General features: G+C 37.4%; 1 protein-coding gene across 4 annotated transcripts in view; it reads right to left on the reverse strand.

Moving 5' to 3' along the window:
• LOC111865162 (spectrin alpha chain) overlaps positions 1-22,979 on the reverse strand; it is a 61,075-nt gene that overhangs the window by 11,289 nt on the left and 26,807 nt on the right. For 2 of the 4 annotated variants that reach the window (XM_023852944.1, XM_023852943.1), the window contains exons 17-35: positions 22,176-22,403; positions 21,929-22,063; positions 21,582-21,842; positions 19,283-19,480; positions 18,506-18,742; positions 18,113-18,394; positions 16,942-16,983; positions 15,789-15,937; positions 15,508-15,703; positions 14,622-14,800; positions 12,974-13,193; positions 11,010-11,265; positions 9,905-10,100; positions 9,097-9,283; positions 7,324-7,454; positions 5,603-5,807; positions 4,224-4,428; positions 3,549-3,669; positions 160-529 (exon numbers count right to left, since the gene is read on the reverse strand). In XM_023852944.1, the coding sequence (XP_023708712.1) occupies positions 160-529; positions 3,549-3,669; positions 4,224-4,428; positions 5,603-5,807; positions 7,324-7,454; positions 9,097-9,283; positions 9,905-10,100; positions 11,010-11,265; positions 12,974-13,193; positions 14,622-14,800; positions 15,508-15,703; positions 15,789-15,937; positions 16,942-16,983; positions 18,113-18,394; positions 18,506-18,742; positions 19,283-19,480; positions 21,582-21,842; positions 21,929-22,063; positions 22,176-22,403 (3,798 nt within the window). The remainder of the gene's footprint in view (positions 1-159; positions 530-3,548; positions 3,670-4,223; positions 4,429-5,602; positions 5,808-7,323; positions 7,455-9,096; positions 9,284-9,904; positions 10,101-11,009; positions 11,266-12,973; positions 13,194-14,621; positions 14,801-15,507; positions 15,704-15,788; positions 15,938-16,941; positions 16,984-18,112; positions 18,395-18,505; positions 18,743-19,282; positions 19,481-21,581; positions 21,843-21,928; positions 22,064-22,175; positions 22,404-22,979) is intronic. The other 2 variants (XM_023852946.2, XM_023852945.2) reach the window with 1 other exon arrangement.

A 22,979-nucleotide genomic window follows, 5' to 3' on the forward strand; every position in this document is an offset into this window, starting at 1 on the left:
GGGGGGGAAGGTCTGTACATTGTTGGAATAGACATGGCACTTGAAAGTACAGATTCACAATAACCAGAGACCCATATTTTTATACAAAATCCAGTTATTGACCCTACAAAGTTCCATATTGCAAATCTGTATTTAAAAAAAAAGAGGTACAAAAATTACCTTTATAATCTTCTGCAAGTTCCTCCAAGTATCTTCCAAAGCCTCCATGGTGAACCATGTGTAAGGATTTGGGCCTACATTGAAACTCTTGATTTGCTGGTCAAGAGCTGCCAGGGCTTCAAAGTCAGCCTGAGCAGATGACAGTGATGCCTGGAACTGGGCGTGAGCTTCCCGGAGAGCTCGTATCTCCTCAATAGAGTTACACCTGACTGGATCTGTCAGATCCTCCTCTGCATTCTCAAACCAAGAGTTGAATGCTGAGGCCTTCTTAGCAAATGTCAGATATAGTTCCTCAATCTGGCGGAACTGATCCTGCATCCGCAGCAGACGATGCTTACGGGCATCTGAATCAGCCAGCAATTTCTGCCATCTAAAGAGTGAGAAATATATTGTGTTAATTTCCACAAAGCTCCTAAGAAGTACAGAACTACAAAACTCTATGAACTTTCTCAACAAATAATATAAATAACTCACAATGTTACTGACAAAATTTACTTACATTTTTAGGAAAATGTCATAGAGAATTAAAAGAAATTAAACTGATGACATGTCTCACATCTTGCTGACAGCTCAATTTGTCACGTGCATTACCTGAACAATTCTGACAGCGTTTCTTATAAAATTATATGGTATTTGTTCAGGACTGTATTGTTCCTCGTTTTCCAAAAACAGCTATACACGATATGAAAAAAGAACTGTGATTTCTGTTATTAACTTTGAGAATATGAAACCTGTAATGGTGATTAAGCACTGATAACTGCAAGGGCATGGGGGCAGGAAAGGGAAACATAATCCATAAATTTCCAATGGATTAATTCAGTCCACGATATGTCTCCTCTATAGTGCCGAAACATGTTGTGAAATAATAAGTGAAATTGAGTGCACTATAAGACGGACACTGCAGACATATCATCGATGAAATTCAGTGCAACAGGATGCTAAAATACAACATTATGAATTGATTCAGTGTAACAGACTCCAGACTACAAACAAGTCTGCGTAACAAAAATTTAGCTTTTAAAAAATGGCATCACCCTTCGAAGTCTGTCAAACTTGCTCAAACCTGAAAATCCATACATTATGTTGCCATCACAAGTGTGTGTTCTGCATAAGTAATTTTCTAAAATTTTTCACAAGTTGGTATCAACTGAAGGAGGAAAGTCTACTGTTTGAATCGTTACTTCAAAAATATACAAATGCTTAAATATATTCCCATTCTTTGGCGGATGAAGTTTTGCCACTCTTCGTTTAGTGCTCTATCTTGCAGAGGCATTTGAAAGTTGAATGGAATCAAAGGAATGTATATCAAAACAGCTCATTTCTTCATTTATATATGTATGTATGTATTTACATATCTATAGTTTATTAGACACTGTCAGTACCTCACACTACACAGCATCAAGTGGTGGGATGATTACTGAACAATGAATTGGAAGGAATAAGGAAGATAATGGTTGTGGCCTATTTTAAGATATTACCCAGCTTGAAGGGACTGAAGAAAATTCAAAGAAACCTCAGTCAGGAAGGATCGTATTCCAACCACAATTTGAATCAAGCACCTCCTCAATATAATTGAAGATTATTACTGTGGGGAACGAACTTGCTGTGTATACACTCATAAATCAGAACAGTAACAAATCATTCTTGTAACTGTATATATCATTTATGCACATAACTGAGATAGAAGAATTTTTATAACACTATATATGCAAAGACTACCAAATTTGAACACAGTTTACTCAGTCCCAGGGACACAGGACAGATGTAAAACACCACGACTAAGTACACAAAAATAAATCTCGGCAGACACATCCATGTCATAAAGTAAGTGGTCAAGAACCTGGTACATCAGTCTACCCTTACACGCTATTATGTGGACAGACCTAAACTTCCACTCAAGAAGCAAAGACCTGGTAAAGCAAGTAGAAAAGGAAACTGTCTCCCTCAGGAAAAAAATAAAATGAAGATTACTCAACATTATCTGCCTCAGGAAACACAATTACTCCTTCACCCCCAGAAATATCCATATGATCAATATGACAATAATATCACCTAATGCAGATATATACATTAGCAATGATACTATATAATCAATCAACAATCATCACAAAAAATGTGAAGCATCCAAATACTTTCACTAAACAGCAGCAATGTGTCTGGAAATGTGGAATAAGATCTGATGACTGTTGTGTCACTACAAAGTGTAGCTAAAAATATGAGCCAGTAACTATAAACTCAAAACAAAAAACAACAAACTCCATGGCTTTAGTCCGCAAGCGAACTATACCAACCAAGCAACTGCTGCTTGTCGGCAAAGTTAGTGCCAACTATAAACTCAGTGGCTACAAAATTAACGAAATGGATAAATCACAAACACACAGTGGTACTGTTAACAAATATCCTAATAGAAGATTCCCTCTTCCCAACATTTTCCAAAACTTTAATAAGAGAGGAACTTTATGCTTCAAATAAAAACCAGAGAGACAGACAGACATAAGGAGGAAGGGCCCATTTATATTCACCAATGAGTGGTCAATGAACTCCACTGGGTTGAATCCAGGATACAGACCAGAAAGTTAAACAAAATATCCTTATGAAATAATTTTCCAGGCAGACACATCCAGACTACTGGTAGAGGATAAAGTATAGTAAAAAAAAGTAAAGGTATCCCTGTAACAGGCCATGGAGGCCCACAGGGCTGTGAGACATTGAGGTTCCCACATTTTCTAGATAATCGGCTCATTGATGGCAGCAAGGTTGTCAGACCTACGTGCTGGCCGCCCTTTATGCCAAGAATATTGCAAGAATATTCCTGGTACTCATTTCTGTTAGAGGCTGAGTCAACCACAGGGCCATAGTGAGGCTGGAAGGATTAGGTCAATTGAAAATATCCAATGACCTCATCGAAACTTGAACCCACAACCTTCTGGCTTGTAGCACCGTGCCTCAACCAACTATGCTTGTCTAGAAAATGTGGGAACCTCTACATCTCACAACCCTATGGGCCTCCACGGCCTGTTACAGGGATACCTTTACTTTACTGGTAGAGGATTGAGAATGTAATTCTTACAAATCTAACTGGAATGTAATGAAAAAGTAGCGAAATGTTATAACAATAATAGATCATAAAACAATCATCACTGGTTCCTGCTGATAGCTGTCAGCATGTTCTCCAAGATTTTTTAATTGTTAATCTGGCATCACACATCATATTTAGTTTGTAACAAAGGAAATGAAATTCAAAATTCATATTTATAAGAGCCAAATTCTTATTTGTATTAAAACTTCTGTCACAAGCTCTCTCTCTCGGCAACTGGAAGGTAACTGTTAACTATGAAGACATTGGGTTAAGTCAGTACCAGTACAGGATGGGGAGGAGACTATCATACCTGGCAATAACATCAGCATGTCTCTTAAGTATTGCTGGTGTCTGGTCATGGCTAGCTGTAACCAACTGATCCTTCAGCAATGTGATGTTCTGGATGCCTTCGTGTTCAAAAGCGTGAAGACCTGTTAAACATAATGTTACCATTAAGTCTACAAAAGGACTGAGAAAACTGCTTAATAAGAAGCTTCATTATTATTCACCAAATATTATTAGGGGAATCAAACTAAGAATAAGGCGGGCAGTGTCTATAGAAAACATGAGAAATGAAAAATTTAAAAATATGGTTCAGAAACATGATGGTAGGATTTAACATGGTTAAGAACACAATGTTAAGAAGTGTGGCCAGAAAATGAGTGTGTGAAGGTATGGACTGGTTTCATTTGAAACATGTTGGAAAAAACAATTTGATTCACATCTGCTAGTGAACAATCACTTTACTTCTGTAATGTCTGCTCATGGAGACTTAAATCTCTGCCTGGACAGTAAATATATGTAATGATAAATGAATGCTCACAGTTCAATCCATAGCTCAGTGACATCTGCTGTCAGCACAGCTACAAATGCAACCATCTTCTAAATGGCCTTTAGAAACTCAAAGAAACATCATGCAAACAGATGTGTCCTCCTGCCACAATTAATTTAAGACAGATTACATTAACCCTAAACTGTTTCTCACCTGCATCAAATGTCTCTTGCTTTGTAAGAAGAGTCTGTACAGTAGACAAGTCACGTCCAAATTCTTCAGAACGAACATGAGTTTCCTTGTCTGCAATCCAAGACTCCACAACATCTGCTTTCCACATAAACTGTAGGTATGCAGAATTGTCCATAAGCTTGGCCTTCCTGCGTGCTGCTAGTGCTGCCAGATGATCCAGCTTGTTCTGTACACACACAAAAAAAAAGGCCATTAATTAAAAAAAAATGTGTAACATAACAAAGATTCTGCAAAAATTCTGACCATATTTGTGTGGTCAGATATAAATACTGAACAGTTCCATATTTCCATGTTACAAAAAAGAGACTTTTAAGCATAGAAACACACCCCTTTTCTCTGCCAATGAACTACCTCCAAAAAACCTTCTACCTGGAGACAAATATTGTACACACAATGAAACGTCATTATGAGAAACACCAGTACATCTCAAAAGACTATTCACATGCAAAAGAATTCCACTACAGATAAAAGTGGGGAAAACTATGTCTATAATATTACAAATGAAATGGTCACATGTAACTACAATCTATGTGCAAGGAAGTCACTCTTTCTTACTCATTCTGATTTCTTTAAAATTATGGAATAATCAAACATAGGAAATACAACCTACAACGGTCATTAAATTTTGTATATGCTATAAACTTGACCCAATTAAACAAGAGCTTACTCTTTCTTTTGACCCACTTTCTTACACAGAAGAGTTTTCTACTCTGTGTGATGAAGTGAATGATGTAATACGAGGGTAAGTCGTCAATAAGTAAGTTACAAATGGATATAGAACTTAAACAAATAAAGAGTACTGATTTGAAAAATGCTTTTATTTCTCAACATAATCTCCCTGTACATTGAGGCACTTGTCCCATCGTTTCACAAGCCCCTGAAAACCAGCAGCATAAAATTCTTTGGGCTGCTGTTGGAACTAGGTGGTGACTTCCCTTTCTACAGCTTCATCATTGGGAAAATGTTCAGCTGAAAGATGATGTTTAAGAGGGCTGAATAAATGGAAATCGCTTGGAGCAAGACTCATCACCTGTGACAATTCAGGCTAGCATATTGTGTCCATCGTGGTAGTGACTGTGAGATGCTGTAATGCCAGACCCATTCTTTGCATTTTGTTTTGTGGGGTCAGCATGTGCGTCACCCATCGTGCACAGACTTTGTGAAAACCTAACCTGTCATGCAACTTCCATTACACACTAAATACACAGATTACACTGGGTTTCAACAGCATATAATCAACATATGAACATAAACTACATATACTTTGATGGTAATTTGAATCTTCTTCTAAAAATGTAATGTATCAGGAAAATGAGCTCTATTAAAACATATATTCTAACCTGCAGCTGCTGGCAACGCTGAGCAATGCTGTCAGAATGATGATTACCATCAGCTATAAGTTTCTCACCAGCACTACAAATATCAGTGCAGCGGTCACGATGAGCAGCAAAGTCAGTCTCAAAGGCATCATGCTTCTTCAGTAAACCTTGTACTGCTGCCATGGTGTCCCCATAATCCTCAACAGAGAGCAGCTGCTGTTTCTCGCTTAAAGAGAGTAAACACCACTAGGTCATACCCCCAGAATGTCAACAATTTTATGTCACAATAAAACTTGACCAACTACAGATACTAACAGTGGAAATCTGAAGTACACCATTGACATACAGCTACATTCACAGTTCTGAGGTATTAGGGTTATAGCAGTTGATCTAGTCTCTGCATGAAAACATAAAAAAAAAAAAAACAGTAATGCCATATGAGCTTTTTTATTTTTCAAGTGCTGTCATATATCATCTCAACAGGGGAAAGGAGGAGGGATTGGATCAACTGCTAGCACTACAGCTGCACTTAATAAACCTACTCAGTTCTTCTAGCCATGTTCTAAGTACAGCCAAAGAACTGGCCCCGTTCTGTGGTCTAGTGGTCAGTGTTGCTGGCGACAGATCCAGAGGTCCAGGTTCGATTCCCGGCACTACCAGATTTTTTCTGAGAAGTAGTGGGTCTGGAACGGGGTTCAGTCAGCCTCAGGATGATAAGGAAATAATGGCTCTGGTCTAGAAAACCGAAATCAACAGCCATGGGGATTCATTGTGCTGACCACGCGACACCCTCTGTCCGCAAAACTTGGCATAAAACTTCGCCGACAAGAAGCGGTCACTCGGTCAGTATACTTTGCTTGCAGACTAAAATCATGGGTTTTTTTTGGGGGGGGGGCCTCCATATAACTGGGTCAGCATAACACAATACCGATTTAGAATATACTAAAACAAAAACTGCAGTTCACATTTCCAGCCTTTCTCTGCTCATGCCAAAAACAACAAAACAAGCTTCAAGACTGCGAACATAGACCAAGAGAATAATAAAGATTGCCCAGGGATGGACTCATGAGGCATGAGAATGGAGTAACAATTTTAAGTGCTGGTTTACAGTAGTAATAAGGAAGATGAAAGCTGACTGAGGGCAAAATCTGATGTCAAGCACAGTATACCTGACACTGAAAATTATGTCAACATTCCCAACAGCTATATCAAAAACCCAACTCTGGTACTACAGTTAGCAAGAATTTGGTGTACAGACTCAAATTTGGACAATATTCTGGACAGATGTTATAACCAGTGAAGTAATTAATGTATTTTGTTTCTCAGAGCTGTTTGCAGCTCTTCCTCTCTGCTGCTCACTTCCCTCACAGCCGACAAGCATATATCAACAAATCACAGAAGTGGCATTAAGATGCTGATTAGATGTCTGCTGGTTTTGGTTTGTGCATTTATGAATTTAGGTTACAGCAAAATACTGACCTCTTGTCATGTAACTGAAGCAGATTTTGAGGCTACACTAATGAAACTGTACTTCTGAAAGGTGGTATTAATGTGAAGCATGACATTTCATTTGCCACGCCTACAATATCACAGACTTTGAAGAGAGTAAATTAACTCCTGTTATTCATTTGAAATCAACAGAGACAGTTCCACTATAAAAAACCATAGTTTTGAAAATTTTGTGATATTCACAGTCTGGTCTATCAGACAATGAAGCAACATTATTCCCTGTATAGCCTTACCTGATCCAAGCTTCCTCTTCCTCAACCTTGGCTAAGAACTGCTGGTAGGTGAGGGACTCATCCAGTTTCTGACCTCGGGTGGCTGCCATCTGTTTCAACTCAGCCCATGCCTGGTTCAGAAGTTTCAGGCGCTGAATAAAGAAAAAACGTCCAAGTGACACCCACAATAAACCACCTCTGCTGAACACAAAGGTTTTAGTGTTCTGAGGAGATACAATGTATTTGTACTGGATTTTTAACTTTTACAGGATAAGTGCTGTGTAACCAACTCCATGGAACTGAGTCTGTGATAAGACAACAGTCACTTTGCCAGTCAAGAAATTTCCCTCCTTTTAAGGAACCTAAAGAACCTAAACATTATTTAAAATGTCCAATTCCACCAAATTCATTGGCAGATTATAATGTTAACCACCTTACAAAGACTGATCTTCATCTGCTTGTGATCCGTCCCTTACACAAATTCTTTCACAATTACTCATGAGTAAAGACAAAATTGTTCAGACTTGTTCACCAATTCTGAATTCTGGTACTATAACAGAGTTCAGTTTAGCTTTAAATTTTTCATAATTTTTCTGAATTTGGTTTATGCTTGAATGTGATTTAAGTTTCCTGTCTGTGCGCAACAAAACACTTTGGCTCATCAAATTTTCATAGAATAATATCTGTTGTAATTAATAAACTTCAGTAACAAAATCTGATTTTGGTTCTTCTTCATTTAGACCACCACGCATCATGAAAACTTCAAATAAGGTCTATAAAAAGTACAGTTATACATTAACCTTCCTCAGGCAGCTGCCTGAATATTCTGCAATGGACATTAATGTAAAATCATATTTGCTGGCATGTTAAAACATACATCATAATTCTGACAACAGTTGCTCTTGTCATTTGGTCAAAGTCTGCTAAACTCAATCTGCATTTCCAGCCAGAGTTACCCAGAGTGCCTACATAATCATAAATTACACACAAACCCAAAAAGGAAACACTTCTTAACAGTTAGACACACATACGTGGTACAGTCATTAAGTTCGTGGACTGTGATTTTATTGCATCATATTACAAGGTATTCACATACACGTACACAGATCCACATCGGCTCTCAAAATAGTTGCTGTTGGCCATTAGGCAAGTCTGCCAACTTTAATATAGTTGCCAAAAACATGCTGAAATATATTGGCAGGAAATTCCCGTACGGTCTCTTGTGGCATTGACGACCTCCTCGGACGACTGAAATCTACGACCACATACCTTTGCTTTCAAGAGGTAAAAGATAAAGAAATCGCATGGTGTGAGATCAGGTGAGTACAGAAGGTGTGGCAAAAACGATGACCCGTTGTCTTGCCAGTTTCTCTTGGACAAGAACAGAGCAAGGTGCAGGGGCATTGTTGTGTAGCAACAGCGAATGTCATGTTAAATGTTTCGCTAGGGGATTTGCCTAGCTCTTGGCAGAACCTGATGTTTGCCCCCTGTTGAAACTGCTACATTTTCAATTTCTGCCATGTGCATTTAACTGCAGTTCACAATATAGGCCATAGTTCTGTGTACACTTTTTGCACACAACTGCCTCTTGCTGTGACGAGAGATGAACTGACAGGGCATCATATTGTGCCTCAACCTATCCACTGTAGTGCATTGCAACACTGCTTTGTGGCTGCATGCATGTATGTATGTGTGTGTATATATATACACACACACACACATACATATATACAGCATGCCTACAACTCTACCTCCAAGTTTTCTTAAATGAAGATTTTATTATTTGAAACCAACCTGCTCAATTTCAGGGACACCAAGATTGGAGACATCCATCAGCTTTTCTGCTGCCTCTTGCACAGCCTGGATAGCTGGCTCATGAGATGCCAATTCAGTCTCCAATCGTTTGTGTTTCTTCTTCAGGTTCTGAACACCCGTCAGATCTCGTCCATAGTCATCAGAACCCACCAATAATTTCTTTTCCCTGTAAAATAATGTTTCCTTCTGTGACATAATTTTATCATGGCCAACTAGCAACCCATGAAGTAACAAGAAGGGTGTGATCCTCAACAGTGCTCTGACCCACACAATGAATTCCTCTTCAGCACTTTCAGAATGTTCAAGTCTCAAATGGATGATTTAATCAGTACTGTTCAATAACGGACTATGGAGGATCAACATGTTTTTGAGGCAAGGCATGCAAATTATTACAATCTGCATCAAAACAATGGGGATGATCATTTTTGTATTTCAAAATTATCACTATTACAATACTGATCATTACTGCTTAACAAAGGTGTCAAGTTTTTCCAGAATCTTCCTTTTGAAGAGTAAATTCTACTGATCATTACTGTTATAAATATAATCACTCCGTCAAATGTGACATATATAAGTTTTTATTATGTGAAAACTTATATATGTCACATTGGAGGACTGATTTGTATTTATAATTGTTAGTGTGACAGACCAGAATGAAACAAATCAAATTGATCATTACTGCTTAACAAAGGTGTCAAGTTTTTCCAGAATCTTCCTTTTGAAGAATAAATTCTACAATATAAATCTATGACCATCAGAAATGGACTTCAATTTATCATATTCTTACTTGATCCATGACTCCTCATCAGCAATGTCACGGAAGAACTGATGTAGAGTATTAGCTTCATTAAGCCTTGCCTGGCGGTGAGCTGCCAAGTTCTTAATTCTTTCATATCGCTCATTAATTGACTGTCGCTTCTCCTGAATACTGGCAGTGTCAAACTGACCACTCTCAATCAGTGAATCTGCTTGAGCATTCATATCTAACAACAGTAACACACAATCACAAAAGTGGTCACAAAATAAAGCTACTAGTACGAGATACACTTAAACACCCAACTGCAACAAATTTGATCTTTACCATAAACAACAACCTTTTTTAGTCAAACATTCTGAGCTAGTCATTAAGCATGAACATGTGAAAAAGTGGAACACATCGGATGACATTCAGTGCAGTGGACTTCTGACAAGACAGTACTATACATAATGCATGGCACAATTTGTTGCATAATAAATCAGTTCCATTACAAACAATTCAATGGTAGAGATTATTTATAATACATCATCAATAAGCTAAGAACTGCTAAAAAGTGGAAACTGTAAATACAAACAACATATTCATTACATTTCATGGTAAACAGAAGTGTAATATGCATGACTCACAAACTGCGGTCTCAGACACAACTTTTATTTGAAACAATACTTTCTTGTACCTACTACGGCTACTGTCCACATCAAAATGATATGTAGATGGATAATGTGCCAATTCTATAACAACCATGCAGCTGATCATGATGCATAACTGCAGGTCAAGCCATTCCTACACTTTAAGTTTTCTCTTGGGTAAACAGTGTTCATTAAACTTTCTCCTCTCCATATCAAGAGTCTGCTTAACTGACAAGAATAGTCTCATCCTGAATTTTATCCACAAACAAGCCCATGAAAAGTAGCACATGTGAACTAAAGCCCATGCAAGGGGTGATACTGTGATGAGTACACCAACTGTCACACACTTCAAGGGAAACCATGTACTAGTATGGCTGGTTTTGCCAATGTTACTCCCATTTCAGATGTCTGCAAAGCTGTCATGTTGGTACCAAAATGGGGAGCAAGCATAACATATACACAATGAACTGCAATGGCGATTAAATATAATGAAGATTTAATGTTACCTTTGATGCGATCATCATGGGCTTGGATGTCTGCCTCAACCAGCTGATGCTTTTTGATCAGATTCTGCACTGATGCAAGATCCTTGCCAGAATCCTCAGATGTGAGAAGAGACTCTACTTCTCCCAACCAGAAGTCGAGATCTTTAACTGCAGCTATGTATGTACGCTGTTTGTTTGCTTCCTTCAGTTTAACGGTCTTTTCAGTTGTTTTCTGAGTAAGGTACTCCCACTGGTCGGCAATGGATGCAAGACGAGCCTACGGCATTTAAAATTACATTCAATAAGCTTCACACCATTCTACAATTAAAAATCAAATTTTTAATTAACATTACTATTCTGGAGAGCTCAATTAGGCTCTTCTTAACATGCCATAGTAAGAAACAAGCTATGAAATTAAGCAAACAAATACAGACGTGTAGATTCACATAGCATTCTGATTGGTAAACCAAATGTCACGATTCTGCCCAAATATCAGTCAATTTCTCCATAGTACCATTCCCACATTTGAATGTAATGTTAACTCTCCTCTGGACAGAAATACAGTTGACTTTTCTTTCCACCAATGTATTTACTCCCACTTATCTAATAAACACCTCATCTCTCGATAAGTTAATCTACTTTGTCCATTACAGTCTTTGCTATCCAGATCATCTACACTGTCACAGTCCTCAACTGGTTCAGATTCTCCAAATTCAGAATTGTTTATCACATTTCCAAGCTAGTTACAGCCACCTGCGCTCAGAACTTCATCCATCATCAATAACTGCATTACTAGACTGAGAACTGTAATCAGATTCACTAGCCAAAATATCTGACCTGCATCAGGAAATACCTCTGAAAAATTTTCTTTACTGAAGTTGCATTGGGACTAACATTAACATACAGCTCTTAAGTGATGGGAGTATGAACTCATGTTTAGTCAAAATGCCTATCAGATGTGAAGTCAGTGTTCAAAATAACACTGTACTTGTCAGTTTGTCATTCCTAGCTAAGTTACAGCTGAGCCTGTGTGGTTAAGGTACAGTAAAGTGATCCAGCTGGCACTGTACTTTGCATATACAAAAAACATTTGCCCNGGTGTTCAAAATAACACTGTACTTGTCAGTTTGTCATGATCCAGCTGGCACTGTACTTTGCATATACAAAAAACATTTGCCCCAACCACTATTCTGTGATCAGGAGGGAAGTGGAGTAAGATTTTTACGAGAATACATACTAATGGCAGTTTTATACATGGAAACAACTAATTATAATATCAGATGAAGGAGAAGATAGAAACAACAGGGGCTGAGGCAAGGGGAAGCAGAGCTGCGGGAAGTACACAAGACTTTGACAACAATACAAAACTTAAAACTATGTAATCATTTTGCATTTCAGTAAGGAAGAAAAGGCACGTTCCTAATATAGAAATATATTATACTGTAATGTGTAGTACTGTTGCTATGCAATAATCGCAATGACTCGGTAAACACATTCCCACAGAGAAGATATCCAGTCTGTTGCTGGGCAACCACCCATGACAACAATAGAAGGATTGTTGGAAGCATTTTCTGTTTGGTCCACCCTAAGGTTATATAACGAGGACACCAACTGACCTGCAGAGAACTGTCAGCAGTTTAGTTGAGTGAAGTGAAGTAGTTGGTTAGTGTGTGTGAGAAGAGTTCAGGTATGGAGTGTTAACCAGTGGAAAACTGCACAACCACAGAAGCTGAAGAATCTCCACTGTTAAGATTTGTTATCAGCGCAAACACTGCAGAGGAATAGCCATTGTTGAGTTGTTACCAAGTAACAACTAGTGAAAGTAGCCTGAGAAGACAGTCTGGGGTGATTTGTAGTGTGGAAATCAGAAACAGTGTTACAGTTACTTGTGCCTACCACCTGTAGGTGTTCAATAAATCTATCTACCAATCCAAACCCATCTATAGTCACTAAAATAGGTAACACTATGACGCAAGCTAACGAACCTGAACAGCTTCCTCAGAACCTGCACACTGATGTTTATCAATCAAGTTCTGGCCCATAGCAAGTACGCTTTGAATTCTATCGGCATTAGCGGCCAGCTCTGCTTCAAAGGCCTGATGTTTCTGGTGTTTGGATTGAATATTAGCTGGATCCTTGTAGCTCTCTTCAGTTGCCAACTGCAGTTTCTCTGCAATCCAATTCTCCATCTCATCTGCATCTCGGCTGAAAATATTTTAATTTGACAACACTGTTTTACTCAAATCAAATTTTTTGCAATAATGGTGTAGTATAGCCGAGCATGCAGGCCCCACTGCAAGTTTCCATTGAAACTGTCAAATAATGAACATACATTAAAGAAAAAATACCAACAACACTATGAAGCTCAGTGGCTTTTCAGAAGCTAATAGTTACGTGTTAAAACATGAAATATCCAACATTTTATGGGAACCAAAGGTTCATTACTGCATTCAGAAAAGCCTGTTAGATAAATCCATTAACCATCCTCCTGCCCTAACCATTTTAACATAATCCTCCCATCTATGCCTGCATCTTATAAGAGTCCATATCCTTCAGGTTTTCCCACAAGTATTTTGCACACACTTCTTTTCTCTCATGAACACTTCACACACAAACCACCTCATTTTTTTCATCTGATCACACATTAATATTTTGAGAGAAGTAAAAATTATAAAGTTCACCATTATGCATTCTTCTCTATTCTCTTGTTATTTCCTCTCCTGAGCACACTTCTCACACACCCCATCATTCATTCTGAAACCTCATGCACTCACTGGTAGTCTTATATCCTTTTACATATTAGAATATAAATTTTATATGTAACACAACTTTCCAATCATGTTTGTGACACACTTTCTTACTGCAAAGAATGTTAAAATTTTATCTCATAATATGCAAAAATATGTTTCTATAAGTGTTAATCTTGGTTTAAAACACACTTTACACCACCTGACTCTCTTAAATTGCTCAGCTTTCTTTAATTAACTACATACATAATCCCTTCATTACAAGTAGTTCTATAATTTACTAATGATATAATAATTATATCAACAACATACTCTTCTAATAAATTTCAAGTTTCCTTTCCCTTCTCTGGTTTGTTAGATATTTTTTCTACATTTTTCTGCATGTTTATACAAACAACAATAAACTTTTAAACCAGGGATTCATTTGTACTGCAGCACTTATTTATTAAAGTAACTCAAATTAATGTTCAGAAATATAATGTTAAACTGTAAATAATCATACCTCTGACAGGACAGGATTCCTATCAGTTTTGTCCTTGACACAAACATAACAACCACATTTTATTTCTCTGCTTAACATGCAATGTCAGCCTATATACAAACCCATGTCTGTGCCTTTGCAACACAAACAGCAACTCCCAAAACCAAAGATTCTTCTTCACAATACATAAGCAGAACGGCCCCAAAGAAATGCAAAATGTTTCGGTATTAGGTGCAAACACTAGGCTTGATAGGAGCTGAATTTAAATGCTCTGCATGCAAAACTTGGTCACCAAACTTAAAAATCTGTATGAATGTATAAGGGGTGGGCCTTCTTGGCCCTTGCACCACGACCACAGTGATCTATTGTGCCTAAAAAAATCTGTATAATAAAAGTTGAACATACCTGAATTGTTGAAGGGTCTGTGACTCACCAAGGCGGGAGCGCTTTTCAATAAGCGCCTCCTTCAAGTGACACCATCTATCCAAGACCTGACGCCGCTTTTCGTCAATTGGTTGTGAAGCATAATGTTCTGCTGCAATAAGCTGGTCTGCCAATGTTTGCAAAGCTGCTATTTTCTCTTCCTAAAAACCAAACCTGATATAAATTCTGTATCCTACTAAACAGCATCCAACTAAAATCAATGGGAAATTAAAATTATAACTGCTAAATCTCATTTCTGACAGACCACTCCTAGGTATAAAACTGTGAGTGCAATTCAAATTAAATTATTTATACAAAACTTTAATACAGATCTGTTTTTGTAAACTGAACTTAACTCTTGCATATTTAAGCAATAACATATTATAAAACCTACGAACACTGCCCACTAATTACGAAGATCTGAAGAGTGCCTGTAACTGAACTTATTACTATTAAAGGGATTTTATTTCAATTAATGATGTTCACTATATCAGTGAAGAAATTCTCAACAGTCTTGACAGATAGGTTAAAACTTACACACATTTACAATACAGACTGTGCAGATGAAGGAAGACATTTCTGAATGCGAAATTTTGTCTTCTGGGATATAACACCATGCAGTTCAGTGAATGCCGATCGACATTCTGGAGAAACAGGCCACCATCTTCAGAGTCAAACAGTAAACCTAGCTCAAACCAGCATGAAACAGGCAGCAATACACAATGTTATCTCAGAAGACGGGACTCTTCAGGCACAGTAACCACCCACCGTTCCCCCACAAAAACACCCTTAGATGTGACTTAACTGCTATGGAGGAGATGCAGAAACAGAGGTATACACAGATGCCCTTCAAATAAACATATCTTACATGGGCATTGATGGCCTTATCGAAGTCCTCATGCTTCTTGATGAGTGCCTCAACATTATCTCCTTTGGAGTCCACTTCTTCTGCCTGCAAGAAGGCTTCACGGGCAGACATCCAGTTCTCTGCCTGTTCACAATCTCTGTAGAAGAGCTGCAACTCCAGACACTGGTCAAGCTGCATACGACGTGCAATCCAAGCCCTGGAAAAGCGTAATCAAGACATGTGCTTGTGCTCTGCAATAACCAAGACTTAATAAAATTACTGTAAAACTTCATATGGCTTACTTCTCAAGCTCCTGCCGAGCTTCGGTCATGCTCTCCAATTTTTCTTGGATCTCAATACTTGCATAATGACCAGACTGCAAGAGTTGCTGACCAAAAAGTTCAAAAGCCTGGAATGTACCAGCACGTGCATCAATCTCAGTGCGATGTTCCTGAAACAACAAAACCATATGCATTAAAAAAGAAAACTCATTAACACTCAAGAATTCAAACTGTAAGGTCTCAGGTAGAGGAGTAATATTTTCTGGGATGTACAAAGGTAAAATTCTGCCACACTACATGGCATGATATTCCAGAAGGATATAATATTCAAGGATTTCAAATTTATTATAACCACTTATTTTGAGCTTTCATTAAATTATGATACACAATATGGCACATTCACCTACAAAACAAACAGTCAATTTAGTTGCATCAGTGATGTTAACATATATGTTGTATTGTGTTATTCAGTAACAACTTCAGGCAGTACTGCAGATTGCAACTAGAAATATGAAAGGAGTACTTTTTCCTTTTATTCAGTTGTCAGAATAGAAATTTCCATTCCTTAACATCAGGAAATCTAAACTGCATACTTCAAGCAATAACTTCGTTATGTCATCGCATGAGACTGAATCAACAAGTTACAAAAATTGAATAAACACAACACAACTGACAAAAAAGAAATTTCAAACAGAGAACTGCAAAACTATCTAACAAACAAAAGAATGCAATTAAGATCTTAATGTTTGTAATGATGGTTCATTATACAAATATTACATTTCTTGACATCCAGTGCCCTGTTTTCATCTAAAAACAGGATGATGCATAATGTTCAGAAACATAATATTTGTACTAAAAGTATGCAATGCATCCAACTTATACTGTCAACAGAGGTGAGTAACTCGGACCCCACTAACAATTAAGATAGCAATGTTATAACGTTTCACTTTTCGAATACACACTGACTGTTAGTGTCTGGTAATTAAAATTATGAAAATATCAATGAGCAATTATTTCTGACGTAGGTGGTGTTTATTATCAAACATGCCTTGTATGAAATGTAATGTTAGTATAATACTCTTTAATGTTATTGTTTTTAACCTAATTTTGTTACACTGCATACAAAACATTACACAATGCCAACTGGCCACTGCACACTAGACAAGCAGTGTACCTGTGGAACCCCATAGTGGGCATCTATCTCTGCTCGGTGATTCTACAAGAAAAGAACATCGAAATCACCTTTCTACATGTCCAACAGGCATATAAAAATATAAATAACTGCTTTTGAACAACAATATTTCAATATATCACTGCAAAAGTAACTGAAATATTTAAAATTTTGTGAGAAATTATTTTTGCAACTGACACTAATAAGAATAAATTTTGAAACATTAAAAACAACAAAAAAGTAGTATTATAAAATAGAACTATTGTAACTTCAACAAACACTTCAGTATTTTGTAATGAATGAATAACAACATAGTGATATGGAAGTGTCCATGGTGTTTGTTCCCCTTCATATGACAGACAGATATGAACCACATTTATGAACAGGTGTGCGAGTGTGTGTGTGTGTGTGTGTCTAAGCTGCAAGACCATATCAAAATGTAATCACAAGAGCTGGGATAGTTTAGTCAGTATAGCATCTGGTCCACTGGGCTGGATTTCTGGGGTTCAACTCCTGGCAGAGGCAACAGATTTTTTTCTCCATAGTATCCAGACTGGCTCTGGGGCCACCCTGCCTCCTATCCAATGGGTAATATGGGCTCTATCCCAAAGGGTAAAGTGGCAGAGGTACTGTATTAAGCTGACCTTTCTTCTCTATCTAGTGGACTGGAGAAGATTAAACTGTATTTAATATAGTAAACGGAAATAGTAATTGGCAGCTGATTAAGTTCTTTAGTCTGACTTCACTCCTAGATAACTCTACTGATATGAATATTTACATGGATATACTTGTCTTCAAGTTCTGTGAAATCCATCCTGACAATAAACAGAAGTACTGGGCATGCATATATAGTCCTCTACATCCATGCAATACATGCCATCTTCATTCTGAACTATGTGAATGAATCACGTATATTGTAAAAAAATTACCAAGAACCAAATATATAAAATATTTAGAAAAGATGCCATTTATACAGTTTTAATTTCTTTGACTTATCAGTGGAAGGGGAAGTGATAGTAAACGTAAATATCACCGAAAAAATGAAAGCAATCTAAGAGGCATGTGATGTTGCATTCCCTTGATGTGATGAGAATCTTCCTATTACAATAACCATGTGGAAAATTGTTTGACGTTCTTTTGTGAACTGATTTCTTGATAAGAATTATATCATTACCTGATGTCTTTCAAGCAAAGCCTCAGCTCCTGTTACATCATTAGCCAGTTCATCACTTGACACCAACCCCATCATGCTATTGATCCACGACATGAGGTCACGGTAGTCACTGAGGAAGCGCTGTAGGTCATATGAATCCAGCAATTTCTCCTTACGGCTATTGGCCTTGGCAGTCAGTTGTGTCCATTCCTCATTGATCTCCTTCTGTTTAGCATATGTTTGGTCTGCAGTTTCAGGGTGTGTCTGCATCAGTCGGTTAGCAGTTTCATCCAACTGACGGATCTGCCGCACAACAAAGTGATCAAGACAGTCACAAGAATCCTCACTGCTGATGTTCTTATAAATTCTCAATAAGGAAAACATTGTTAACTGATTGAGACACAATTTTGTTACCTTGTCTCCCAGTGCTGCCAGGTCTCTTTCAAGTCCCTCGTGTTTGCGCTGTAGAGCCTGCACACTGCGCAGGTCCTTGCCCAGATCATCGTTGTTCAATGCTTCGTCCTTCTCCTGAATCCAGTCTTTAGTTTCATCTACATCACGATGGAAACGCTGCACTTCGTGAGCCGAGCCCAGCTGAGTGGCACGTTCTGATGTAAGTTGTTGTAGTGATGTCCATTTCTGGTTCAGATCCTGAACATAGAATACAGGTTCAAGTATAATTCCATATTTCAATCTAGAACCTAATAATCTTGCAGATGGTTGAATCATATGGATGAAAGACAAAATTTCCAGTTAGCTGAAAGGACCATAATGCATGTAGGAGATAATTTTATTTCTCATATATTTTGATAATTAGCATCAAAATATCAATTACATTTGTACCATAATTACAGTATACTTCTTGGAATGGACACAAGAAGGGTAAGTGCCCCCTACTACCACATCTACCAGGCAATAAGATAACTACATTTCTAGCATCAGTTTTAAGGAAAATAAAATAGTTCTCTAGGATGCATTACTCATCCAGAAAAAAATACTTTTTAATCGTTTTAAAGTGTCATGCCTCTAGCACAAAACCTGCATCTGAACATATTACGTCTGTTACATAAGTCTGTCTTACCAACTAAATTTAGTGGTCAAGTAAGTACCCTTTTATGACATTTTGTACTTTTCATGAATGATTACAAGTCAGCATCCTGCGCAACCGTATAAACCTACAATACTGCTCACCTCTATCTGCGTCTGAATCTTAAGTGCTGCCTCAGTCTGCCCAAGGCTCATTAGCTGCATTGCTATCTCATTCATTTCAGCAAGACGAACTTCATTGGCTTTAAGATCTGCCTGGAAATCATCAAACTTCTTCTGCATCACCTCCACTTGCTCAAGATCTTCACCCACATCAGCCACTTGCACCTCAGCATAATTCTCCTAAAAATTAAACAAACAACGACATTCAGATGAAGAAAGCAGTCTTCTTGGATGTGATGCCATATAAACAATGACATGCAGCTTCACTCATGCAAATTCAGCACAATCTTATATATTTAGGTGCTTCAAGATATCAGGAACAGATATAAAATATGAAGCAATCTGAAACACTGTTATATAAAACAAGAATATAATATACTATTACATGTTTCAATACATAAGAATCCTATTTCTTTTTAACTGACGATTCATTTTTGGTTAGTTCAATTTATTTTATATAATCAGTTCTTTACAGGTTAAAGCAGCTCATGGAAATCAATGGAAAATTTTAAATATTAATACAGATCTCACATCTGTCATATCTAATTCCAGAGAAAGCCGTTTGTTCTAAAAATATATAAAGACATATACTTTCACATGGAATTATTTAAACAATAATTAAAGTTCAAAAGGTGTATATTAAAGTTAATGAATTCTTAAACAATATCACTGTTGCTATTCAATTATAATTTTTAAGCATAGTATCAATAATGAGGGAATTGCCTGGACAAAATGCCTGTCTGTAATTAATCTGATATACCACATTAACACTTTCAGCCCTTTCCTACACCTCTGTGGCTGGCTTCTCTCCCAGCCCACCAATTTTAGCAACACAATAGCAGCTGGAAGTATTTCACAGTAACGAAACAAATGGCAAATGAATTACATACTCGTATGTCCAAAATTCATAAATTATAGCTATAAGCACAACCTTGAAATAGATAAAGGAGCTTTTTGCTCTAAACATTTCCAGAAAGAAAATGTGTAGAGCTTGTTAAAGCATAAACTTAAATGACCATTTCTCTGTGGTAATTTGGGCATGGTACCTGTAAATAACTAAGTTCAATTACAACAGTGTAGGTGGTTTAATAAAGCAATTTTATCCTGAAGAACTGATGATGATGACCATATAAATGAAGAGATTCTTAACAGTAAGCAGTGTGTCAGGGACAATAAGGTAATACTGAACAGCATAAACTATGAGAAAATTAAATATAAATAACCCTAAGTGTCTAGCCCACACATTCAACCAACCATGTGTGCCTACCCTCTAAGAGCAGACAGAATTAACAACAGGTTATGTAGCATATCTCTACATGAAACACATGATTCTTTTGACCATTATGCAGTATGTGGCATGGGAATTGTAACTATGCACTGGAAACTACACTGGAAAAGCTTTAATGAAGAAAGTAATGGTAACAGACTTAAATGATAAGTTAATTTTTTTAATTTTCTGCTTCCCAGAAAATTGAATGAATTGAATAATTTTGTAGGACGGTCATGATATCTGAATAATGCAACACGAAACTACGAAAAGCAAACCAACCTCCTCAGACCATGATCAATGACAGACCTGATGTTTACAGAATAAGAACTTTCTACAGTAAAAATCCCTACACATCTTCAGAAGAAACTCTCCACTAAATGTGGTTATAAAATCAAGAAACCTGTCATGTTATAAAACTTACCACAAATAATTATGATAATTTCCTCACATACATACAGTAATTAAACTTTCTACACAAATAAAAACAATTATTTAAAAATATCAAATTCATTTCTAAAATAATCAATGAAGTGAAATAAACATGGAAAGTTGTTACTCAAAGTAATTATGCTGTTGCAAGCAGTGTGGCTTCAGTGCAGGTTCAATATGTGATGCCATTTGCCAAAGATTGTGACTGTGTAACAATGAATTTTGGCAGGGATAACACACACTGACTGTTGTTTCATTCACAATTGCAATCACAAATCAAGATCTGAACTCTAAAAGCAAATATTTCTTACATCAAATGGGGCCAGCTTATTAAACTGAAATTCAATAACGATGGGAAAATAACACCCTGTCTATGCTGGCCTTCAAATGTGAGAAGAAAAAAATATTCCCTAAATATGGGATTTCTCTTAATGCAGGAAGAGTAAATTCTGATTTCACTGCAGTTATTTTACACACAGTTTAGAACGTGAAAATACTTCACTGTGCGCGTAAGTCCACAATTTGAGAATTACTCATTCCCAAAACAGAAGAAATGAGAGGAAAACCTTAACCATTTGTTACCTTGTCTTTAATCCATGTAGCAAGCTCAGCAGCTTCACGAACCAGCACATAAGCTTTGACAGTCTCATTAAGTTTGTTTTGCCTCTCTCTAGCAAGGGCCAGCAACTGATCATACTGAGCTTGGATCTGGTTCTGCCTAGCTGCTATGGAGTTCTTATCAGCCAAGTTCTGCTGCGATGCTGACAGACCTGCTTCTATCTTCTTCACATAGGCAGCAGGAACAAAACCTTGACGATCATTCACTTCAACTTTCCACCAGTCCTACAAACAATTTACAGAAATCAAACCACAGTCGACTAATAAATTCAAATAAAAGTATACAGTAGATAGATATGACATCCAGGTACCTTATTGTTCGAGTTCAGAAGAGTAAGTACATCTCCCTTTTTCATTGAAACTTCACGAGGTGACTTCTCTGTGTAATCATACAGGGCCATCACACACTCCTTGCCTGAAATATCGATGACTGGTGTTTCCTGTTGCTGAAAAAGTAGATGCTACTGTAAGAAGTCTTTACAAACGAATGTCATAGACAACAATGACAACAAAAACAAACAATTTCCTGATTTAACATTCACAGTAAAAAATACTAACCCTACAAGATTGTGCTTGCTCCCTCAGGGCCAAAATGGTGTTGCCAAAGGCCTCCAGATCTGATACAAGAGCCTCATGCTTCTTAAGCAGAGCTTCACTAGAATCTTCATCCTTTCCATAATCTGTGTTGCATACAATTGGTTCCTTTTCCTTCATCCACGACTCAGCTTCATTTGCATCAGCAAAGTACTGGTGTGCCTGTAATGAATCTTCCAGGTCCTGTTTGCGCTGTGGATGAAAACCAGAAAGTGATAAGCAAAGAACATCCATATAATGATTCAGAAGTCTCCATCCAGTTCAGTGCTCTATAAAGGACTTACAAAAAATGACAAATTAAAATCAGTACACATATAGAACATGCTAATCAACTAATAAAACAAACCTCATTTACACATTTTCCACTAATGATATGATTTGTTTTAAACTCAGCCTCTTGTAAAAGTTGGGATAGCTTTTCTACGTTAGCTACACCTGTAAATTCACAATATTAACATCTAACATATGGACCATAACATAATACAATGGCTTCCTGTGAAGGCCATGTCTTTCCTTCTTACATCAGAATGCCCCCTAACCCTTCAACACAGGCATGTTGTTGCCAGCATTCCCTGTTACCTCCGGAAATAAAATAACTAACTTAAGCTACATTGATATATTGGGTTTTTGGACTTTATCCATCGTCCTGGTTTTTAAGATAACAAATAAAAACACGACGTTTCGGAAACTGGATCTGTTTCCGTCCTCAGGTGAAGGAAAACACCTATTCAGTTGGGTCCGTTAGAAAGAGCTAGCCTCAATCACTGG

This window comes from Cryptotermes secundus, unplaced genomic scaffold (assembly GCF_002891405.2).
Source record: "Cryptotermes secundus unplaced genomic scaffold, Csec_1.0 scaffold178, whole genome shotgun sequence".
NCBI lineage: Eukaryota > Metazoa > Arthropoda > Insecta > Blattodea > Kalotermitidae > Cryptotermes > Cryptotermes secundus.